The sequence below is a fragment of the Taudactylus pleione genome, unplaced genomic scaffold (genome assembly GCF_031769625.1).
Source record: "Taudactylus pleione unplaced genomic scaffold, aTauple2 ptg000135l, whole genome shotgun sequence".
Classification (NCBI taxonomy): domain Eukaryota; kingdom Metazoa; phylum Chordata; class Amphibia; order Anura; family Myobatrachidae; genus Taudactylus; species Taudactylus pleione.
Window position 1 is genome coordinate 8,127,697 of NW_028284537.1, and position 23,421 is coordinate 8,151,117.

The 23,421-nt window shown below is 43.1% G+C and overlaps 2 protein-coding genes across 2 annotated transcripts in view; one reads left to right on the forward strand and one right to left on the reverse strand.

Moving 5' to 3' along the window:
• LOC148522996 (cadherin-related family member 3-like) overlaps positions 1-2,721 on the forward strand; it is a 131,196-nt gene extending 128,475 nt beyond the window's left edge. Inside the window, exon 20 of the mRNA XM_088473436.1 lies at positions 977-2,721. Within this exon, the coding sequence (XP_088329562.1) occupies positions 977-1,125 (149 nt within the window). The 3' untranslated portion in view covers positions 1,126-2,721. The remainder of the gene's footprint in view (positions 1-976) is intronic.
• A 17,565-nt stretch (positions 2,722-20,286) lies between these two features.
• LOC148522997 (uncharacterized) overlaps positions 20,287-23,421 on the reverse strand; it is a 50,468-nt gene continuing 47,333 nt past the window's right edge. Inside the window, exon 4 of the mRNA XM_088473453.1 lies at positions 20,287-20,547. Within this exon, the coding sequence (XP_088329579.1) occupies positions 20,389-20,547 (159 nt within the window). The 3' untranslated portion in view covers positions 20,287-20,388. The remainder of the gene's footprint in view (positions 20,548-23,421) is intronic.

Genomic DNA, 23,421 nt, shown 5'->3' on the forward strand with positions numbered 1-23,421 from the left:
CGCCAGCTACTAATCACCCCACATTGTGCCATAGAGCTAAAGGGAGCACTAATATCCGATATATACACCAACCGCCAATCACCCCACACTGTGCTGTAAAGATGATGGGAGCACCAATATCCGATATATGTACCAGCTGCTAATCACCCCGCACTGTGCTGTATAGATGAAGGGAGCACCAATATCCGATATATGCGCCAGCTACTAATCACCCCACATTGTGCCATAGAGCTAAAGGGAGCACTAATATCCGATATATACACCAACCGCCAATCACCCCACACTGTGCTGTAAAGATGATGGGAGCACCAATATCCGATATATGTACTAGCTGCTAATCACCCCGCACTGTGCTGTATAGATGAAGTGAGCACCAATATTTGATGACCTGCAGATGTTCCAAGTGTAATTCCGTGTTTTCTACGGTCAGCCTGCAAACACATTGCCTATGACAGAACCCACACACCCTGCCCTGATCCATCCATTCATTCAGAAGCCTCCAGAAATAGTTGTAAGCGGCAGGGAATTGTAAATCAGAATGGGCACAGTTCCTTACATACAGTACGCCCTTCTCAGCATGTGCAGATTGGATTTAGGCAATTTGCACTCCAACAACACTTGCTATACTCACGCTACATCAGCCCCATAGCGTACTTAAATAATATGTAATATAATTATTCACCACTACTGCATTAATGTTATGATATGATATACAAGCTATTGGATGTACAACTTTACATGTTGATGTGTTCAGAATCTTCAAACATAGTAGAATAAACAGAGTATTGTCTCTTAAATTCCCTGTAGAACCTAGGATCTGTGCGTCTCCCTTGTATTATTCTATACAGTCCTACTTACTATTCTGTAGAGACTTCAGCACTAGTTCCAAATACCCCTTGGCCTATTATCTATAATCCTGTCTACAGCCTCCACCCAGTTCTATAACCGTCCATTACATTCTCCCCTCTTGTGTTAGTCACAGGGAACACATACGAGTACAACACAAAGTCCGGCGCTAGAAGATGGAAGCCCACCCAAGGCATGGGAGAGAATGTGCAACTTTCAGATATTTCCACCGTGTCTGAAATCCTGAGGCCCAGAATCCCATCTGCTCCGGCTAACTGAGGGGAAGTGGATCTGGGGAAGTGGACATCTGTTTTCAGATCTGAGAAACTTAAGGGATATTCTAAATTGGTTATTTTATGATTTATTGTCTGATTTTTACTGCAAAATGAACACAGATAAATGGATATTCATCAATGTATATTAAAATGTAACATTCTTTTCCCCATCTACAATTCACGGCCACCTCTATATTGTAGGGTAAAAAATGTAAAAAGTAACAAGAACCACCAACTAAAATAATTTAGGAAAAGCAGCATTAAAGTAAAGGTACACCTATATGCTAGATACATTCCCTCATATAGTGTATATAGTGCTTACTGGCAGCTTCTGCCATCTTCCAGGAGCCAGGTGTATGCATCCCTCTATCTAAACCATTGCTATACCACCAGGCTCGTTGTGCTGAAGTCAGCAGTGTAAAATGATTAGTATTACTATTAAACCCTATTTGTGCTGCTCCATTCACACCTGGTGACGTTGGATTTATGACACAGTAGTGTCTGCTGGTCGGAGACCAAGGGCTGTACCAGGTCACCAGGCAGTGACCACATAGGTCTGTGTTTAAGTCACTGACCAAAATGCAGTGAACCCCTTGCTTCTTAAGAATTCTCCCAACCAGGGCCATCCCGTACCAGGGCTTAAAAGTGCCCTGTCCTGGCCCCGCCCCCTTAGCACCCGACATCATGACGTTGCGCTGACTTGGACGGTCCTGAGAGCGTTCCAGATCAGCTGCACACACGGCAGGGTGCCTGTCTGGAGCGTCTAAAGAACGCTGCAGCAGTGAGCCTGGTGTCGCCCACAGAGGCCTGCACTCTGGCGGCACTGGTTGCACACGCCTAGTTACAGACCCTGGTCCCAACCACAACTGAATATGTGTAATCTTATATGACTAGTGCATCCTCCGAGGTACCTGTTGTACAAATGTCTCATAATTACATGCTTTACAACTCGCTCCAGTGTGCTCTACTCATTTTAAGAGCCCCCCATGTTACGTTACAGTATGCAACACACATATGGAAACACAAAGCTTTCTGGTCTGGTCAGCCGTACACTAGTTATCTGTCAGAAATGTAAACAATTGCTACTTACTATCATTTTTCAAACACAGCCAGTGACATGGCAGTAAGGAGCTGATTGGCTGGTACTTTATCTCAGTTTACTTTATCTCCATCGAAGGCTTAGTAAATAGACCCCATAATTTACTTTAGAACGCAGACAGTTCTTCCCATTTTCTGAGTGACTTGCATGTATTCTTTTTATTGTTTTTTTAATATCGTGTTAGGTTTGTTACAGAGAACAGATCATTGCGAACGCCCTACACTAGAGACATGGATGTACTAATCTAAATAATTCACAAATCTCTAGTAGAAACCAATAATATATTCCTCTCCTTGCAGAACTTTCCCTTTGATATATAACTACAACCACAACCACTATCTATCTTTAAGAATTCGATGCAATCAAAGGGAAAATAGAGGGGCATATATAGTCCAGAATTTATTCATTAACCGTGTGAATTCAATAAAAAAAAAACAAGTGGAAACACTGCAAAATTAATTGGCTTTATTTAATATTAATTTAAAAATTAAAACATCTCTGAAACCAGAAATAATAAATTATTATGGGATCCTTTGAAAATTACATTGTTGTTATATTTAAAAAATTTATTTTTAACATACTGTATGTACAATACATGTTAACATACAACAGGTATAAACACACATAAATAATATTTGTATAGACCTACCTCTTTACTTCAGTGGATACATGGAAAGTGCTGCCTGACGCAGGATTCTGGAGAGGTAATTTTTTAAGAACATGGGTGCAGGGAGTGTGGTGTAGGCCCCCCTGGTCCCATTGGCCTGTGTGCACCTAACACCTTGCACCCATTATAGATATGGCACTGGGTATTACGCACTCCAGATCAGGCATACATGCTTTTTCATTGCTCTAGAGTTTTACTGTGACCATATTATGGCTATATCAGTTTGATGATAGGTACACTGTAAGACAGGTTTTCCCAAACTCGGTCCTCAAAGCACCCCAGCTTGTGCACAGATGATATAATCAAACTGCCTGCGATACTAATTAAGGGCCTGATTCAGCATGGATCGCAATTGCAAAGCTGCACGCAGGCTATAGATATATGGTGTATGCACGCAGGCTATAGATATATGGTGTATGCACGCAGGCTATAGATATATGATGTATGCACGCAGGCTATAGATATATGTACTAAAAAAAGGGCGGTTTGAGATTGCTGCGCTATAACTCTATAAGTCTCTGTGATGCTGCCTGGGGATGGTATAACAGGGGTTCACCTTCCATGTGTGTTGTAGTTGAAAAGTTGTAGTGTCCCTGGCGCTTCAATTGAGAACTTATAATAGGAATAAATTACATGAATCGTATTGTAAGTAGAATTTCTGTATTTATTTATAAGAAGGAGTTAAAAGATGCGTATCATGTATTTAAAACTATATATATATATATATATATATATATATATATATATATCACAGGTTATTACTAGTAGACAACATTAACACACTACATATATTGCATACTACATAAAACAGTTGTGATTTGATGCAGTCCCACTGTGGGGAGCTAAAATTATGAGGGAGATACGCCTATGGCGGTTTACTCTGTCCTCCTAAGTTTTATAGATATATGCTATATGCAGGCAGGCTATACATATGATGTATGCACGCAGGCTATAGATATATGATGTATGCACGCAGGCTAGAGATATGATGTATGCACGCAGGCTATAGATATGATGTATGCACACAGGCTATAGATATGATGTATGCACGCAGGCTATAAATATATGATGTATGCACGCAAACTGTAGATATATGATGTATGCACGCAGGCTATAGATATATGATATATGCACGCAGGCAGCTTTGCAATGTGATCCTTGCAATCATGCAAATGCAGCAGGAGATGTATGACACTCCCTGCTGCATTTGTGATCCCAGCACTGCGACAGAGGTTGCAGTGCTGGGATCACCATCGTGACCATCGGTGGTTGACGGACGCGATGGTGGACGGCGTTGGGCGGCCGGACAGCTGAGTAAGCCTCAGCTTACTCAGCCTTGCCGGCTTCTATAGATAGATAGATAGATAGTTATGAGATAGGTCGATAGATATGAGATAGATATGAAATAGATAGATATGAGATAGATAGATATGAGATAGATAGATAGAGATAGAAAGATAGATAGATAGATAGATAGATAGATAGATAGATATGAGATAGATAGATAGATAGAGATAGATAGAAAGATAGATAGATATGAGATAGATAGAGATAGAAAGATAGATAGATAGAGATAGATATGAGATAGATAGATAGATAGATAGATAGATAGATAGATAGATAGATAGATAGATATGAGACAGACAGACAGATAGATAGATATGAGACAGACAGACAGATAGATAGATATTAGATAGATATGAGATAGATAGATAGATAGATAGATAGATAGATAGATAGATATGAGATAGATAGACAGATATGAGATAGATAGACAGATATGAGATAGATAGATGTGAGATAGATAGATATGAGATATATATGAGATAGATAGATAGATATGAGATAGATAGATAGATTGATTGATAGATAGATAGATAGATAGATAGATAGATAGATAGATAGACAGATATGCACTCGGTGGTGGACGGTGCTGGGTGACCGGCCAGCTGAGTAAGCCCCTGCTTACTCAGCCTGGCCAGCTTGCGAGCCCAGCAGACTGCATCCGTCCACGCAGTCCCTGGGCTGGCCACTCCCAGAAAATGGGGCAGACACACCCCGTTTCCGGGAACGCCGACTGACCTTGCACCATCCCTTAATTGTCTTTGCCTGTCAATCAGACAGAGGCATTCAAGGGCTTGCGTGTATCTTAGCAGGACCCATTCTGCACACTCGCGTGTACTGCTGAATCAGGCACATAGGGCATACACTCTGTGCAATCTTACAAACCATGGAACGATATATTGTGCATCGTTTGGTGGTTAGATCGTTAACTATATAAGGCGTCCATACATTTATTCTGAAACCTTAACAGCTACGAGAAGCTGCTGAGAAGCAGCAACATCAATGAGTGGTTACAGGCTATAGATAGACAGAAGCGACATTTGATGGTCTGACACAGAGCCCTCCACTAGTATATGGTTATGGTGGCTTCTCGGGTGACGGGAAGAGGTGCCACGTATTGGGCGCCGTGACAGTACAAAATATTGTGGGCAATGGAGGAGGTGCCCCTTCAGTGCTGGCGCCTCCATTGTCTCCCATAGTTCTGCCCCTGGCCAGAATAATAATAAGATGCAAAAGTTATTTTTGTTTGCTTTCCTGTTATTATTGGACATTCAAACTTATTAGCTTCATTCTAGTACTCAGGGACCATGATTGTCTTTGCTGCCTGCCAAGTGCAATTGTGAATAAGGTAGGAAGTGAGAGCTCAGACTGTTCTCTTTCCACACTGGACTGATGCATGTAAGGCTGAGATATCAGACGCATAAGCAGCATCAACATTTTTTGCCCAAGGTGAATCTGTTGGCTGTTCATACATTAAAGATCGTTCATACATTAAAGATTGTCAGTCAGCATCTGATCTTTACCTCCAGTGCCATCATTACTATGCATTCATCTGGTGGCAGTGTCCTGGAAGAGCTGTGAGAGATATACAATACCTACAGTAGGTAACTGTTCCATTGAAAACAATCTCGGACATTAAGGGCCTGATTAGAAAGTGGGCGCTAATGCCATGCCTGGCTCCGACTTACTTTGGATTCGCAGCTGCGATAATCGATAATATGCAAATACTAGTTTCAGCTTTCCCCTTTGTGTATTTGCAAGTGCCGACATTGCAAGCCCTGAGAAGCCCACTTTCCATGCTCGCCTGCCCAGCAAACGTGGCGAGCTGTCACTCAACATCGACAGCTCGCCCCGTCTGCTACGAGACCCCTAATGACGGATCACCCGTCGTTAGCCGGGTTTCGTGCATGCGCACGACGGAGCCGGTTCCGTCATGCGCATGCGCACTAGAGCAACATCGACCCGGTTGCGAGCTCGTAGAGCTAGCGACCGGGTCTGAATAAGCTCCAAAGTACCAACCAATCAGCTCCTAACTGTCATTTTTCAAACACAACCTGTAAAATGACAGGAGTTGATTGGTTGGTACTTTATCTCCATTCACTTTATCTCTATCCAAGGCTTAGTACATAGACACCTTAGTTAGGACTGTAGGATATGATTAGGGTCCTTAAAAGTGTAACCTCATGGGACAACCACTGGCTGTTTATATCCTGGCTTCTGGATTAATTCCTCAGGAAAGAAAACTTTTCCATCACTTGCTTCTTACAAACTAAAATAATCTCATATATAATACAGTGTCTGCAGATATATAGCAATGCCAATTATATTGGCGATACAACAGATTTACGCTATTCCAGCAGTTGCACCAAGCTACATTAATTTTAAACTATTGAAGCCTCATTGAAATTGCTTCATAATGTAAAGTAATTGTTTGTCTTCACACGCTTCTGCTGTTCATTGCAAAAAGCATCAAACCGCCTCTAAATATAGATATAAAATATTACTGCCTCTATTATAATGTACAAAGTTCTGCAGTGTTTCCATCCTTATACAGTAGCAGAAGCTATAAAACATTCCTGATTTTATCGCCGAGGACCAAATGAGATCTTTTCACTGCTCTTTTGGACTCTTCTGAGCAACTTCATAAACGTTTTATTCATTTTCTTGAATTTTGTCCGGCAGTCTGCTATAGACAGGTATTTCTTGATTGCATCATTAATATACAACCCTAACATAGTTCCATTCTCATGGTGTTTCCTTTGCTATTGATTTTGATAGCATAGTTTATTAGCCATTGGGAGAGAATGCATCGAGACTTTAGCTGTGTTTTGCAGAGTTGATGGAAGGTGTGGGCAAAAGTGCTAAATACTGACGCTGCATACACACACAACGATTTAGTAAATGAACGATTTTGGTAAACGATTTTCGTTCATTTTTTTCAAGGGAAAAATTACCGAATATTGGCCCTCATTCAGAGCCGTACGCTCTGAGCAGAGCGCACGCTCTGAATGAGGGCCGGGCTCCATTTTCATGGAGCGTCCTCCTGGACGCTCGTATAGCTGTGGGTCACCACCCACAGGCTATACGAGCGTGCATTGTGATGGTCGCGATGGTCGAGACCATCGCGACCATCGAATTTGCGAGCCGGAGCCTGCAGTTGAGGTTTTCAACCGCAAGCTCCGGAGTGATTTTGGCTCTATCAGAGCCAAAATCACTCCCACTGACATCACTAGTGATGTCAGTGGGCCGGCTTCTGATGGGAGGCGTTCCCGTGGGAACGCCCCCGTCAGGGAGGCACGCCCCCGGCACGCCCACCAAAGGGGGCGTGCTGTCAATCAACATTGACAGCACGCCCCCTTTGATCGGACACAACGAGCGAAGGACTTTCCTTCGCTCGTCGCGTCTGGCGCATGCGCACGACGGAGCTCCCTCCGTCGTGCGCATGCTCAGTCCATAACATCGACCCACTTGCGAGCGGACAGCCGCTCGCGAGTGGGTCTGAATCAGGCCCATTGTTTACTAAAATCATTCATTTACTAAATGTAATGAACAATTTTTTTGAACTACAAACTATTTTTGCATATTCCCTTACTGAAAATCGTTGAGTTGGTCAGTCTGACTGAACTACAAACTACAAACGTGAACGCGCATGAACAATAATCGTTCATCGTTTTAACACAAAAAGTGAACGATTTTTTCAACGATTGAACGATAAACGATATCGTTATCGATAATCGTTCAAAAAATCGTGTGTGTATGCACCTTTAGGGGTATATTTAAGTGAGAGTTTTTAGAAATGGAGATGTTGCCTATTTCGAGACCCCTTCTGTCCCTCCAGTCCTCACTCTTAAGGTTTTGTTACCAACGATTTTATGAACGATTTTATGAACGATTTTCTGTCAGATTATCTGTCAGATATTTTAAAGTGTAATGAACGATTTTTTTGAACTACAAACGATTTTTGCATATTCCCTAAATGAAAATCGTTTAGTTGACAAGTCTGACTGAACTACAAACTACAAACATGAACGCGCATGAACAATTATCGTTCATCGTTTGACTCAGAAAGAGAACGATTTTTTCAAACGATTATCGTTAAACGATATCATTTAACGATAATCGTTCAAAAAATCGTTGTGTGTGCTTAATGGAGCGTACACACGGTCAGATTTGTCAGACTTGTCAGATTTGTCAGATGAACGACTGAACGATTGAACGATTTGAACAATTTGAACGATTTTACCAAAGTTTTGAACGATTTGAACGATTGAACGATTTTTGACTGCATTAAAATGAATGGAATCGTCCAAGTCTGACTGCAAACCCATCAGATGTCAGATATCGTTATCTGACAAACGGGAACGCGCATCGTTGATCGTCCGTCGTTCAGGCATGTCAGATATGAACGATTTTCCTTCAGATATGAACGACTGAACGATTTTTAAATCGTTATCGTTCATATCTGAAGGAAAAATCTGATCGTGTGTATGCACCATAACTCATACTTGCCAACTCTCCCTGATTGTCAGGGAGACTCCCTGAAATAGTAACAATCTCCCTTTCTGAAGAGTCTTGGACAGTGATTCCCAACCTCGGTCCTCAAGGTAGACTAGCAGTCCTGGTTTTAGTGATATTCATGATTGTGCAGTTGGTTAAATAAAAATAACTGAGGTACTAATTAAGTCACTTGTGCTCAAGTATGGCTATCCCTAAAACCTGGACTGTTAGTGTGCCTTGAGGACCGTGGTTGGGAACCCCTGGTCTAGGCGGTAAATTTACTAAGAATCGAGATTGGTTGAGTTTAGTTTTTATTTTAATCTCGATTTGCATCGCCGAATCTCGTGTGATTTTCCCGTTTTTCATATCTCAAATTTACTAAGAAGTGAGTTTAGCTGAAAGTGAGATGGCCAATGGTGAAGCAGATCGAGATATCTCCCCCGAGTTGCAAGTTAAGATGAGATTATTCACCCGAAATTGCAGTGTTTTCTCTCTGTAAATTTGTCCCAAGCTAGCAGCCTGCACATATCAGTGAGATATGTGAAGGCTGCTTGTGTGTAAAACCTGTAAAAGAAGAGTTACATTTTGTAAAAAAAATTATGTAGGGTCCCCCCCCAAAAGCATAACCAGCCCCGGACTTGTCAGCCTGTCCTGGTTCCAAAAATTACGGGGAACAAAACACTGTAATTTAGGAACCAGCACCAGGCTGCAGGGCCAGTGTTGGTTTAAATATAGGGGAGGAAAATTGCGTAGGGGTCCCCCTATATTTAAAACCAGCACCAGATCAAAAACGACCAGGGTGCAATGCCACAGCCAGGAGACCCTATTACCGGGTCTCAAGGGCCAAAGCATTCTCACCCCAAGCCAGTCAGGCCAAGCTGGGGATCTCAGGGGAGGTGAGGACCCCCTTAAAAAAGGGGTCTCCCCTCTCCTGAAACCCCAGGCTTGGTCTGAAGCCCGTGCCTCTTCCCCGCACCCCTGGGCTGTAGGTACGGGGGTAATAAAGTGTAAAATAGAAGTAGACTATTGTATTTTACAGTGGAACTACAGGTGGCAGCATGCCTGCCCTTTGGCACTTGTGGAACCACAAGTGCCAGCAGGCGGCTGGCACCCGTCCCTCCACTGTAAAATAAATAGTTAAATAAAGACACAACACACACACCTTATATAGTACAAGTTCATTACACACATAACCTCAATCACACATACTTACCGGTACCAACCAGTCTGTCCTCTTCTCCAATGTAGATATCCGTATGGAATGACCTACAAAAAAGATTGTATACTCACCTCCATCCTGGCGCTGCTCTCTGTAGCATCCAGCGTCTTGTTAAAACAACAAACTGATTTACCCGAACCAAGCCGAACATGTGTAACTATATGCTGTTACATATGCTGTACTTACACCTCGCAAAATGACAGATGACCGAAATCTGTAATTTCTCACGGGCCGCTAGCCAATCAGTGGCCGCTTTACATGTAGCGGCCGCTCATTGGCTGGTTCCACATGGGTCCCAGCCAATGAGCGGCTGCTACATTTGTAAAAACAAATTAACCCTAATTTAATTATTTACAGGCAGAAATATACACAAATCACAATGATTTTTGTATGTCTGTGCCAAACTCGCAGCTCAGGAGGTTGAGAGTTTGAAAAGTGCATTTGGCAGAGAGTTTGCTGTCATCTCGCCCGAGCTTGTCATCCCGATTCTTGGTAAATTTGAGAGATGCATCTTTCAGGTGGAAAGTACTTCCGAGTTGTCCGGATGGTGAGTTGATTTGAGTTTGCTATCTCACCCGACTTTCCCTTTAGTAAATTTGCGAGATGAAAATCATGCCTAAACTCTCCAGAGATTGTCATCTCAACCAATCTCAATTCTTAGTAAATTTACCCCTAGTATTCTCCCTGATTGCATTTTACCCCAATTATGAAGCTGATATATATATATATATATATATATATATATATATATATAAAAAAACATTATATTACATTCAAATGGGATCATTAGTATCATTTCCCTGCATTGGTTATACGGCACAAAGGGCCTTATTCAGCAAGGAATGCAAAGGAGAGACCGCACGCTGCGAGAATATGCTAATCAATGCATACGCACAGAGACAGCAGCACAAGATGCAGACACCCAGCCCTATATTAAGCCGCCCATCTCCCTTTACTCAAAGCCTGAGTACGCAAGATAGCGTAAACACAGTGGCATCACAAGGGGGGTGCTGGCCGCACCTAGGTGTCACCCACCGATGGGTGACACCAAAGTGCAGACTCCCCCTCAGTGACAGGAGCCGGGTGCTGCACTGTATAATTAAGTGCAGTACTCGGCTCCTAACACTGTGAGGGAGCCGGCACTGCAAACAAGGCAGTCACTCCGCACTTCCGGCACCCCCCTTCCCCACTGTCTGCACTTAATTATACAGTAACCATGGAGGTTCAGGCTGCCCCACCCCTTTCCCACATTGCCCTTGCCCGCGAGGCCATGTCCCGGTGTCATCGGCGCACGGCACTAACGCTCGCACAGCATCCCTCCCCACACCAGGTGACACCACGGGGAGGGACGCCACTGCTTAAACATCAGTAACATCGAGAACCATCAACCACATTTGCATAATAGTGGTTTATCAGACTTCGCGCAGGATCTTGGCAACTTCCCATGTGCACGGAGTCTCATCACTGCGTCCGTCGCCGCACTGGCTTAATAATGGACGCCCCTAAAATGGCGTCCCAACGCACAGGCACACCTGTGTTCGCCCGACCACCCCCAGTCACCACCCACAAACGGTACTTCCTGTCAATCGATATCAGAAGGGGTCTGCGTGCACGCTGCGTGTAGTCTGTGTACCCGCACTGGCTAGTTCGATGCATACGCGTACACAGTAAAAAAAACATCGGCCAAGTGCTTACGTTCTCTCCTTTGTGTTGCTTGCTGAATCAGGCCCAATGATCCCTATGGCTACATGCATTTTCTGTAAAGTATCAGTGTGTTTTCATCAACAAATAGATCTTACTAACTGCTTTGGGGCTCATTTACATTTGGATGTAAGTCAGTTTTATGACACGCCTCTCAGATGTAGCAGTTCATGCCCAGTTTACCACCGCTCTCATAGGTGTTGCTTTCACAATCTCCCTGAAATGCTTTTTCAAAAGTAGGCAAGTATGGATTTACTTACCTTATTCTATGTCTACTTGCTGCCCGCCACGGTTCCTCTGCTCGGTCTTCCAGTGGTGACGCGCGTGAACAAAAAAAACTTTATTGCACTGCCCACTGACGGTGCAGGGCATGCCTGGTAACTTCCAGGCTGGGGGGCAAACACCAGCAAGGTGCCCCGGCTCTTCTAAGAAAGAAAACTGTGACAGAAAACAATATAGATACAGCAGTATATATGTAAATTATATATATATATATATATATATATATAGTGTGTGTGTATATGTGTACATATATAAATATATGGAAAGAAGGTTAAGAAGACAAGCGCCTGATAGTGTAATATTGTTAGATAAATTGGCAACCAGTGCTCAAAATGAATGTGCGTACCAAAAAGAAATTTTTTAGGCTTATCTGGAATCCAAAAATAAATGGTCCAGGTTGGATGGAGTAAATGGGATGTCGTTGGCTGGATCACCTTACGAAGAGCTCATGCAAGCCCATGGGGGAGAAAAAAAATATATAGTGTAGTAGTTTCTTAAATGAGTGATGTGATTATATATCTAGAGGCTGCATACCAGATAATGCTATATTTATAGCCTGTAGTAAGTCTTTTATCCACGTATATCCTAGTACCCAGTTCCAATCCCTCTCAGGAACGTAAGTGATCAATATACACGAGCTAGATACAAATGATCCCTAGTCAGTACATTTTGACATAGGTTTTATTGGGTACAACAGTAAAGGAAAACATTACACAGAACATACAAGTGATAGTAAAAAGAATGGGATTGTGCTTATCTTTTAAAATGGTACCCAGTCCTCTTAGGCAAATGTCCAAAGGATAGAGAGCCTGGGTCAGCTGGCCTCAATGCGTTTCGTCCTCTGGGGACTTCTTCAGGAGTGGTAATGGGTCTGTGTAGTGCCTTCTATTTGTTCCCTGAATGGGGGGAGGTTTACTTCTAAAATTTGCGCCAAAAAACGGCAAAAACGGCATCTGCGCATGCACAGTGCATGGAGGCCATTTGGTATGACGTCACCTATGATGTTTGCGCTCTCCTGCGAGAGTATGGGGGAATTCGATTGCAGAAATGCCTCCGCATGTCGGTGGCTAGGGATGTCAGTCTGGCTGTGTTTCTGTGGGGCTAGATGTCATAAGCAAGGCCGCGGTGTCCGTTTGTATGTTGCGGCGCCCATTTTGTTGGTGGGATGAAAGCCTATACCAGCTAGGTGGTGGCCATTTTGTTGGTTTGAAAAAACACACTGGCCATTTTTAGATGCAAACATGGCCATCTTGTGGATTATCCGCAAAGTGACAAGTAAGTCAGTGGTTTGTGCACCTGACTTAATCAATAATGACAATAAATATGTTCTTACAATAAATTATCTGGAGGCAAATTACATAAGATATAATACGGGTATATGGGTATAAAAAAAGGGGGGGGAGAAGTGGTAGACCTATAACTCTAAACATTATGCAAAATTGACTTAATATAGTCAACTGATTAATACAGATATGCACATGTTGGACATTACATTGCCAATGTAATGTGGATGTAATGATAGCAGGGGTAGAATGAAAGAATAAATAGGAACCTAAAATAATCTACATAATATATATAAATATATATTTATAAGTATATACATTATATTTTAATATATGAATAATAATCTACATCCCATACTGTGCTCCCCTTCCCCTATCCACATCCCACACGCTGTGCTCTGCTTCTCCCATCCACATCCCAGACACAATGTTCCCCATCTACATCGTGGTTACTGCTTCCCTTCTTCAATTCAACATGCCTCACTGTGCTCGCCAATCCTTCCCCCTTGATCCCTTGTGCTCCACTGCCCTGCCCCTCCTCCTAATCCCACAGCTCATAGTAACCCCACCATCACCATCAGCCGCACCCCCCTCACTCACTTTGGGGTGCACCCACTTACCTTACATAGAACGTCGCCGGCTGGAAAAAGAAAGTTGCCCGGGGGAGCTGCTCGCTGCTGCTGGCTGCTGCTGGGCTGTACTGGTTAAGATGCTGGCTGAGCACTGAGGTGGGGGCGGAACTGCATGATGACTCCTCAGATCTCTCAGCCAGTGATACAAAGGGTCAGTTCAGACTCCTCGGACCAGAGAGAGATCCAAGGAGTCATCAGATAGCTCTGCTCCCGCCTCAGTGCTCAAACTGCTCAGCAGCTCCAGGTCCTGGTGAGTCGGTGACACCATGACTGTCAGTGGCAGCGAGTGACTGAAGAGAGATAGATGTAGGGCTGGCCGGTTCCAGGGGTCGCCTATGCCTGGGGCTGGCCCTGCATGTCTTTGCAGGGTGTGACTGCAGGAAACTAGCGGCCCCCCCAGGGCTTTAATCTTGCCGACCTGGGGGGCAGATGGTACTTGTCCCAGCCGGCCCATGGGTGCCGGGTACAATACAGTGATCAGCAGGAGTCCTGTACATGCCTGCACCCTGCTGATCACTGCAGCAGCGGCACAGTCAGTGGTTACACTTCAGGGCCCCCTAGGACCCCAGTTGTGCCCCTAGTCCTAGCAGCTTCATAGCTGGGTCCAGGAAGTCTGTATCGGAAGATGTAGACCCTGACCTCAGCATTCCCAGAAAACAGGGGCAACTTGCCCCCGTTTCCCAGAGTCGAAACCTGCACTGCCCTCAAATGGCCTGTCGATCAGGCTGCGGCTCAGGGGGCACAGCAGGCAACGATGCAGGACTCGTTCTACACATTCGCAGAACGCGTCCTGCATGCGCAAGCCATTGGGTTTGCGTACATCTCTGAATGAGGCCATCGGTGTGCTTGCCTCCTCTTATGCTCTAATTCTTGTTCTTTGTATAACTTTTTGTTTTGTCAAAGTACCATTTAACTTCTGCTCCATGTATAAAATGTTTCAGGGTATAATTTCAGCCTAGCAATAGGAAATTGCTTTGCAAATCATCTGCCTTTGTTTATATTATATAAAATAAATGTAATAACTTTCCAGATACATTTGTCAGTAGCAAGGAATTTGCAAAAACAACATTCAAAAGACCCTAAACTATAGAGAGATTAGATTCCTCTTATCTCAGCTGCTCAGGGCACAGTCTGATTTGCGTTAAATATTTGGTGACATTTTGTTCTGTTGAAGTGGAAATTCTGAGTTATCGTTCTATCCGCACATATTTATCAATCATTTATGTTGTACAGTTCTAAGTTGCTAATAATTATTATTTGTTTGCTTATATAACTAGCTCATGTCTAAAGGCCCCTACACACTAGACGATATTTTGAATGTTTTAGCCGTTTCTGACACATTGCAATGACAAATTGTTCAAATCGTCAAGTGTGTACGCACTATTCACTATTCTTATTTAGCTATGGACGGAATTGCAAAGCTGCTCGCAAGCAGCTTAGCTATTCCGTCTGTGCTGATATGATAATGCAGCAGGGGTCATCATGCCCCCTGCTGTATTATGTATCAGAGCTGCGTTGTCCAACGCAGCATCGGATACTCTGCGGAACATCGGCCGGCTAAGGTGACCCATGGGGTCATGCAGCCGGCCACCACAGATGAGAAGAAGAAGCCAGGAAATCTCCATCAGCCGACGGAGAACCTGGCTTCTTCCCTCCCCCCCCCCTCCCAACAGCGGCGACGCGCCTCCATTTCGGGAAACGGAGACCATCGCCGGCCCCTTCCCACCCATGCACGGCAGCAGACTGTCAATCACTGCCAGTCTGCTGCCAGTCTATGTGCGTGATCGCAGACCCGCTCTGCACATGCACAGAATGGGTCATGTGCCTGCGCAGATTACCGATCATCGGGAATCTGCATTCAGTGCACTACTGAATAAGGCCCTATGCGCGTTTCCGTGGGGTCGTTCATAGCATATTCAGATCTTTTGTACATGCAGGAAGATCTGTCACTCTCCCCTCAGATCGCGCAGTGTGCACTCTCTACCAAACGACCAGGCGATGTAGTTACATTATATAGTTAACGATCTAACGATTTGTTAGATTGCACAGTGGACTTGATTCAGACCCGGTCGCTAAGTTGCGTTCGCTCTGAGTGATTTTCGCCCATCTGTGTATGCGTATAATTCGCAGTGCGCATGCGCAAGCCAGTCTTTGCGATCTGTTTTTGGTTGCTCGTAAGCCACTATCAGGTTCGCTAGTTTGACTGACAGATAGTGCCGTTTGTGGGTGGTAACAGGGGAAAGTGCTTGTAAACGGGGGTGTGGTATTGCGAACGCAGGCGTGTCAGGACAACAAAACCCTGTTTAAAGGGCGTGCATAATTAGCAAAGTAGCGTCATTGTTCACTTCACCTGCATGTATTTCAGTCAGCACTTATCGCAGTGTTGCAGCGGGGTAAGGCTACCTCAAGGGCTGCGAGCAGCTCCGATGCCTCTCGATGTTACCGATTAATCAAACAATTCCAGGAGATGACGTGGGTTGCGAGGGGAAAGGGGGCGTCTTACTACACTTGCGAGCACTCAGTGCCGTAGCTCGCTAAGACATAGAGGGCATTCTTACGCCACACATTGCGAGCATTTAATTGAAATATCCAACCCCTTTTTGCCAGCGAGTGGCTGCATCTTGCGAGCAGTTTCCCAGGTGTTCAAGGGAAATCGTTCACAACATCGCATCGTTTGTAAGTAGTCTAGTGTGTACCCAGCTTAAGAAGGTGGAGATTACTCATCAGATATTAAAGAAAACTGTCTGAATTATTTTTTTTTGTTCATCTGTTGCACTGGCTCCCTATCAATTTAACATTGCAATAGGGGCCTTTGTAATAATAATGGAACGGCAGGGTGGGGGTGTGAGGCATTGAGGACAATATATACATCTGGGGGCATGGATTATGGATACAGGTATGTTCAGCCAGCTGTGTCAGATCTATGAAGTTATAGCTGGATTTAAGCGTATTGGTGCAACATGTGTTTTCATGCACTGCACATGCTCCAAACCAAAATTATACCTGCATTTAGAGTTACACTAATATGATCCTAACAACTGGAGAGTGCAGTATGGGTGTGCACATTTAAGGTAAGTGTGCCCCTTAAAAATGTGTCCTACAAAAGCTGGCCATACACCAGACCAACTTTCGTCCAGCCATCCAACTAGTTGATTGGTTGGAATGAAAATCCGGTAATGTATAGGAGCAAATGACAATAAGTAATTTGCTCCCAAACACCAGAAAACAGGGAAAAGGTCATTCAGGGAAGTTGGTTATCTGTTTGATTTAAACAACTTGTCTGAACAACAACTTTTATCTGTTTTCCGATGTTTGGGAACAAATGGCTGATTGTCATTTGCTCCCATACATTACCAGATTTTTATTCCAACCAACCAACTAGTTGGATGGTTGGAGGAAAGTTGGTCTGGTGTATGGCCAGCTTTAAGGGGCACATCCACTAGGCGATATTAATGAGCGATTTAACGATATCGTTATCGTTCAGTCGCTCATTAAATGTGCATGAATCGGGCACTATAATGTCAGAAACCACCAGCGATGCGCGCTCCCGTTGGTCGTTTCCAACATCAATCATCGCCTGAACATGCCGGTTAATCTGCTGATAACGACAGATTGGCCATGTTCAGGGATAAGGGAGGGTGCCTGCACTGAACGATATATTGTTCAGTGTGGGCACTGCACAGTTTAAGGAACGACTGAACGATAACGATATAGTTATCATTCAGTCCTTCACTAGTTGGCAAGTGGATGTGCGCCTTTAGAGTTGCAAGTATCTGTAAATATGACATTTTATGATGGGCATCCATAAGCATGGTGCAAATTATTTAAAAAAAAAAAAAAAAAGTAAATTTTATTTTAAAATCAAACCCAAAAACATAAATGAATGTTCTTTCCAAAACCACACCAGTTTCTAACAGCACAGGTTTGCAGAGAAGAAATGTTCAGCGCCAGGTTGGTAGCCTTAGATGGGGGGGTACCTTGGCTGTCTGGAGACATCGGGGCCAACCTCAACGTAAAGGGGGTGGAGCCGGCTGTGACGTGATGTGTGTATGAGGGGAGGGGGGGGGAATGTTGTAGGGGGTGGCTAATGTTGCTGTGCCTAGGGGCGGCCTGACCCATACATCCGCCGCTCTATATTCCTATCAATACCAAGTAGAGTCAGCAGACAAGAAGCTTGTGGTCCATCTTATATTCTTCATTTATTTATACTGTTTAATTTAACCCTAAATAAAACATTTTATGTAATAAAAATAGTACTTTTTAGTCCTTTGCCCTCTGTTGTTAGATAATATAATCTTGTTCTAATAATATCCATGTTAAAAAAAAATAAATGCCACCTTTAGGAACAGTATTAATCCCCTTTGTACCAATTCATGTCTCATCTAATCCATACTCAGCAGTTATTATGTAACCCGTACGAGAACTCAATGGAATTTCGTCGCTGGAGACCACAAAGCCGTTTATTATACCATCAAAGGGCTTTTGGGTATAAACTGAGCAGCTTGGGTTAGATTTGCTAAAGCTTCTAAAAATAAAAAATGATGGAAACCAATCAGATTGTAGCAATCATTCTCTATTGCAACCTAGAAAATGATAGACAGAATCGCTATGGGGCAACACCGCCACTTTGTACTTCCAAACTCACTATTTATACATATTTTATTTATAGGAGTTTATACAGATATCATTAATAATGTGCAATAATTCTGCATAATTTAAAGTCCGATTTTTGTCAATCCTGTATAGAGGCACATGCAGGATATTCACACCGAGGCATTGTAGCTCAGCCTTTATGTAATTGTCTATATATCACATTTGGCGACACTTTAACCTTCCCCCTGGATGATCTTAATTATAGGGTCACGGAGGCGGGTGCAGGGGGCGCAGTCACATGATATGTCATTTTAGCCTCACCCTCTGCCATGCAGTGCTCCATTACCCGGCATCGCAGAGCAGGGAGCAGTCACACAATGAAGCGATTTATTGCAAATTGCATCATCAAGCGCCGCCCACGCGGGTGTCCTGCTGTGCCAGAAGTAGGAAACACCTCTCCGCAAAGCTCCGAAATGTCCCGGGCATTCCGGGAAAGCAGGGTGGTATGAATACTGAACCTACAGGGCCTAACACCTAATACAGTCACAATTCCGGACGCTTACAGTGATGGGAAATCCCATGCGGACATCTGTCTGAGTCGGCTGTATCTAGGAGATGGCACCGCCCCCAAGCCCTCCACTTGCAACAGCATCTCTGTCATCAGCTTATGTATCAGCCACATTCTTGGTGCAGGAGATCCGGCTGAAATCCTATGGGTCTGTGCGTATGCTCATCTCATAATGTCCCTAAGTTCTGTCACCACGACTTGTCCACAGGACGCTTCTTCTATGTGAGAAAGCCTCATTGTTGCCCAATAGAAACCCAGTAATGCCCAAATGTGAAAAGTGGCTGGCAGGGTTGGACTGGCCCACAGGGGTACAGCGGAAATCCCCGGTGGGCCCCATTGCCTGAGGGCCCCACCACTTGCTCTAATTTCAGATTCCAGACTGTGCACTTGAATTACACATTATTACTCTATTAGAGGGTCAGTTACATGGTCTCTAATGTCTGGCCTCATCCTCTGTGGTAACTGACGACACCCCAAAGCATGGGCCCTTACCACTGCATTCCCCCGGTGGGACCTTCATGCTCCAGTCCGACACTGGTGGCTGGTATGCAACAACCCAGGATCGCTCATGATAGCTCTAAGTTGCAAACGTAGAGACATGTGCAGTTTCCTACAAATCATTGCAAGATCTATCAGCATTCAGAATTGTATGAAACTTGGAATCAGGCAGTGTATAACGCAAAAATGAAATACACATAGATGTCCTGCTGATGGGGGAGCTAGTGGAAGAGCTTGTCCAGTGCTTGAAATGTGAGTATTACTGTTTATCCTAATATTTCAAATATTATTTTTACTATGGATGGCCATCTACTATCAATAGTTAAGAACCATCGATGGTTAACTACCAATGGCTGGTGGTTTCACCATAGATGGCAGATATGTAATGGTTCTCCACCATCGATGACAGACTGCCAACCAATGTTTTTTCTTGTTCTCGACAGCACAGAGTTTTGCCCCACCCCCTGGTGGTCCCTCTAATCCCTGCTCCGATGCTGATTGGTCCGGGCCCACCACGCCCTCCCAGCAGCAGTGGCCATCGAGGGGTGCATACCATCAATGGTTCACCATAGATAGTTATGTGTCATCGACGGTAATCACCAATGGAACTGTCGAGGGTAACCATCAATGGGAAGTCCACTGATGGCCATCCCTAATTTCTACTCTACAGGGAGGATTCTGTGTACCCAGTAAACCTTCATCCTCTCTTCAACTCCTTCAGTTTCAGGCACAAGAAAGTGAGTAAGCTAATAAATATCAACGTAGGAGTTTTATGTATGTAAGTTAAGTTGCTGTTAGTACAATTACAATTGTCAATAATGATCCTATACACAAAAAATCTGAAAGAAGGATAACTGATAACACAAATGATGAAATTATCTCCATCAGTCATCATCCGTCTCGAAATCGTTCAGAAATGAGGACTCAACGGCTACAGCAAAGTTTGCCACAAATGCCATGAACTCCTTGAAATCGACTTGACCTTGGCTCCTTCTCTCCATGTTCTGCAGGATTTCTTTGTAGTGGCTGTTGCCGACTAAACACTTGAGGGAATAAAGAATACAACATAAAATATTATCCTCAATCCAGGGGAGAATAAGCTCAATACAAGAGGAAAACTGCACAGCTAGGAATTGTGAGTAATTGTATGCAAATTACTACTGCTTCTAGTTGGAAAAAATAACACACACTGGGGGTAGTTTAATTCACACACCTGTAGAAATAGGGAGAATATTTTGTTTATTTCTCTTTTTAATATATATATCTTTTATAGAATTTATTCTATTGCAAACCACCATTTATTAATTTATTTATGCCAAAAGACACAGGAAAAGCTTGAAAACATTGCATCAAAAACAAACATGCATTATGGGTAAAATCATTTACATATATTCAAATTGGGCTGTCTATACTGCATTATGCTTTTTAACAACTGATAGTTTAACTCTGCCATATAATTCACTGGTAAAACAGCCCTCATGAGTCCATTGCAATCTCCCACACAATAATAAAACCAGTCCATAAGGATCATGTCCTAATCCTGTCATAGGAATATCCACAGCCTATAATGTTCATGGTCAATTCCCCATACTGAGGAAAACAATGACTTATTTGTACTTACACTGGGGGTAGTTCAACTTACATGCCTGTAGAAATAGGGAGACAATATATATATATATATATATATATATATTTATACACTTTTTTTTTCTTTTAATATATATATATATTTATATTATTTTCAGTTATAACACTTAATACATGCAAGCACTGTTTATTAATCTCTATATGTCAACAACACAGGAAAAGAGGGCATCAATAACAAACAAGATGCATTGTGGGCAAGATAATTTGCATATATGCAAACTACCTTGCAAATAGACCATTGTGGTTGATGTGGTGCTTGCACTCTTTTCCTGCATGGTTGACATATGGGAATCAGTGAGTGGTGATTGGTATGTGGTCAGTATTGTGGGAGAAGAGATATATTAGGGAAAAAAAAAATAGTCTCTCTAATTTTAAATGTTTCTGATATAAAGGGACATATGAGAAGCCTGATACACATTAGCCATCAATGGAGGACACTGATAAAAGCAGAGGAGACAAGAGACCAGTGATCATTTGCTAATAATGTCGGGCGTTGCTGGAGTGCCATCCAGGCCAATAGGAAGATATGCCCCTGTTTCCAATTAACGTTTATTGATTGCTAAAATCTTCATATGAAAAAAAACATTTCACAGTTTCAAAAACAAAAATTGTAGCATTTAAAGCATATTATAAAAATATATAATATTTTAAATGACTATATAAAAAAATGTAAGAGTAAAAATAATAAAAATAATCATAAAAACGAAAATAACTAAAATAATCTCTCACATGAATCTGCATCGCTTTTCACGGCTATGTCATCTTCATGAAATGCAGTGCTCTAACTGTATCTCTGACATGTATGGAAGTCTGCAATTCCAGACTGCCTGATTTTGGTGGGACAGTCCCAATTTTTAGGCACTGTTCCGCCATACCAACCACTGGCCACTGTGTCCAACGGGAGGGTAAAGTCTGCCTCTCACCTGCTGCTCTGCTGCTGAGCAGAGCAGCAGTGAATGGATGCACCTCCATATATTAGGAAGAGGGAAGCAGCTCGAGAAGTGTTAAGGTGCGTATCCACTACACGACCTTACTGAGCGATTGCACGATTACGACATCGTAATCGTGCAATTGCTCAGTAATCGTCCGCAAATCGGCATTTAAATATCAATAACGACCAGCGTTGCGCGTGCCTGCTGGTCATTTTTGACATCTATCATCGCCCGTACATGCTGGTCAACCTGACGATCACGTCAGGTTCAGCATGTACGGGGATTATGGATGTGCCTACACTGAACGACTGAACGTTCAGTGTAGGCACATCACAGACTGTGAAACAACAGCATGATTACAATGTCGTAATCGCGCTCTCGTTTCTCCGTCTATTAGTGGATACGCACCTTTAGGCATGCCCTCAGTGTGACAAAAATGTGGGTATGATACAGGCCACGCCCTTGTACTGTGAGGCCACGACCCATACCACAAGGCCACGTCCCTTTCCCTCCTCCCCAATGTTGGGAGGTATGGCTATTCTGTTGCGAGACTACAACATAAGAGGATTTCACAGGCCCCAAAATGATATATTAGTACTTGTGTGATTCTCCGTACAATTAGACATGTTTGGGAGCTGTTTACCAATATGGTGTATTCGGGCGCTACTTAGGGATGTTTTTCTAAAAGCAGCTGCTATAAAGTGGGAGAAGTCACCTCCACATACAAGTAGGTGTCATATGAAAAAGCAAGCAGTGCTATAATAATATATAAGATGCACAACAATATATATCTCACAATGAAATAATATTTATTACAAAAAAGTGTATGAGTTTCAAAATCAATTAATTGACTATATAATGCAAGAACCAATGATATATACACTCGTTCCTAATTTGGTTGCTGGACTTGAATGAAACTACTCACTAGGACAGAAAGGCATGTGTGCACGCAGGAGCATAGTCCATATCTTGGGTCTCCCAAATACACACCGCTGGAGGAACAGTGCCGTATTCAATAGTGGTTGTTATCCCAATATAAAAGGGGGGTTGTAGATTCCTCACCAGTAAGCGATGTCTTGTTGGTAGAGTCCTTTATCATTTGCAGATGAAGATATGTCCAAGGATATTGGAGTAGTGGCTGTTGGAGTTTAAAGTCCAGTCCTGGTTCAAGCGTATTGATAGGTCCTTGATAGGTTTAAAATCCACAACTAATGCGTTTCGCTGCTGTTCTAATGCAGCTTTATCAAAGGTTTGATAACCAGCAACCAAATTAGGAACGAGTGTATATATCATTGGTTCTTGCATTATGTAGTCAATTAATTGATTTTTAAACTCTTA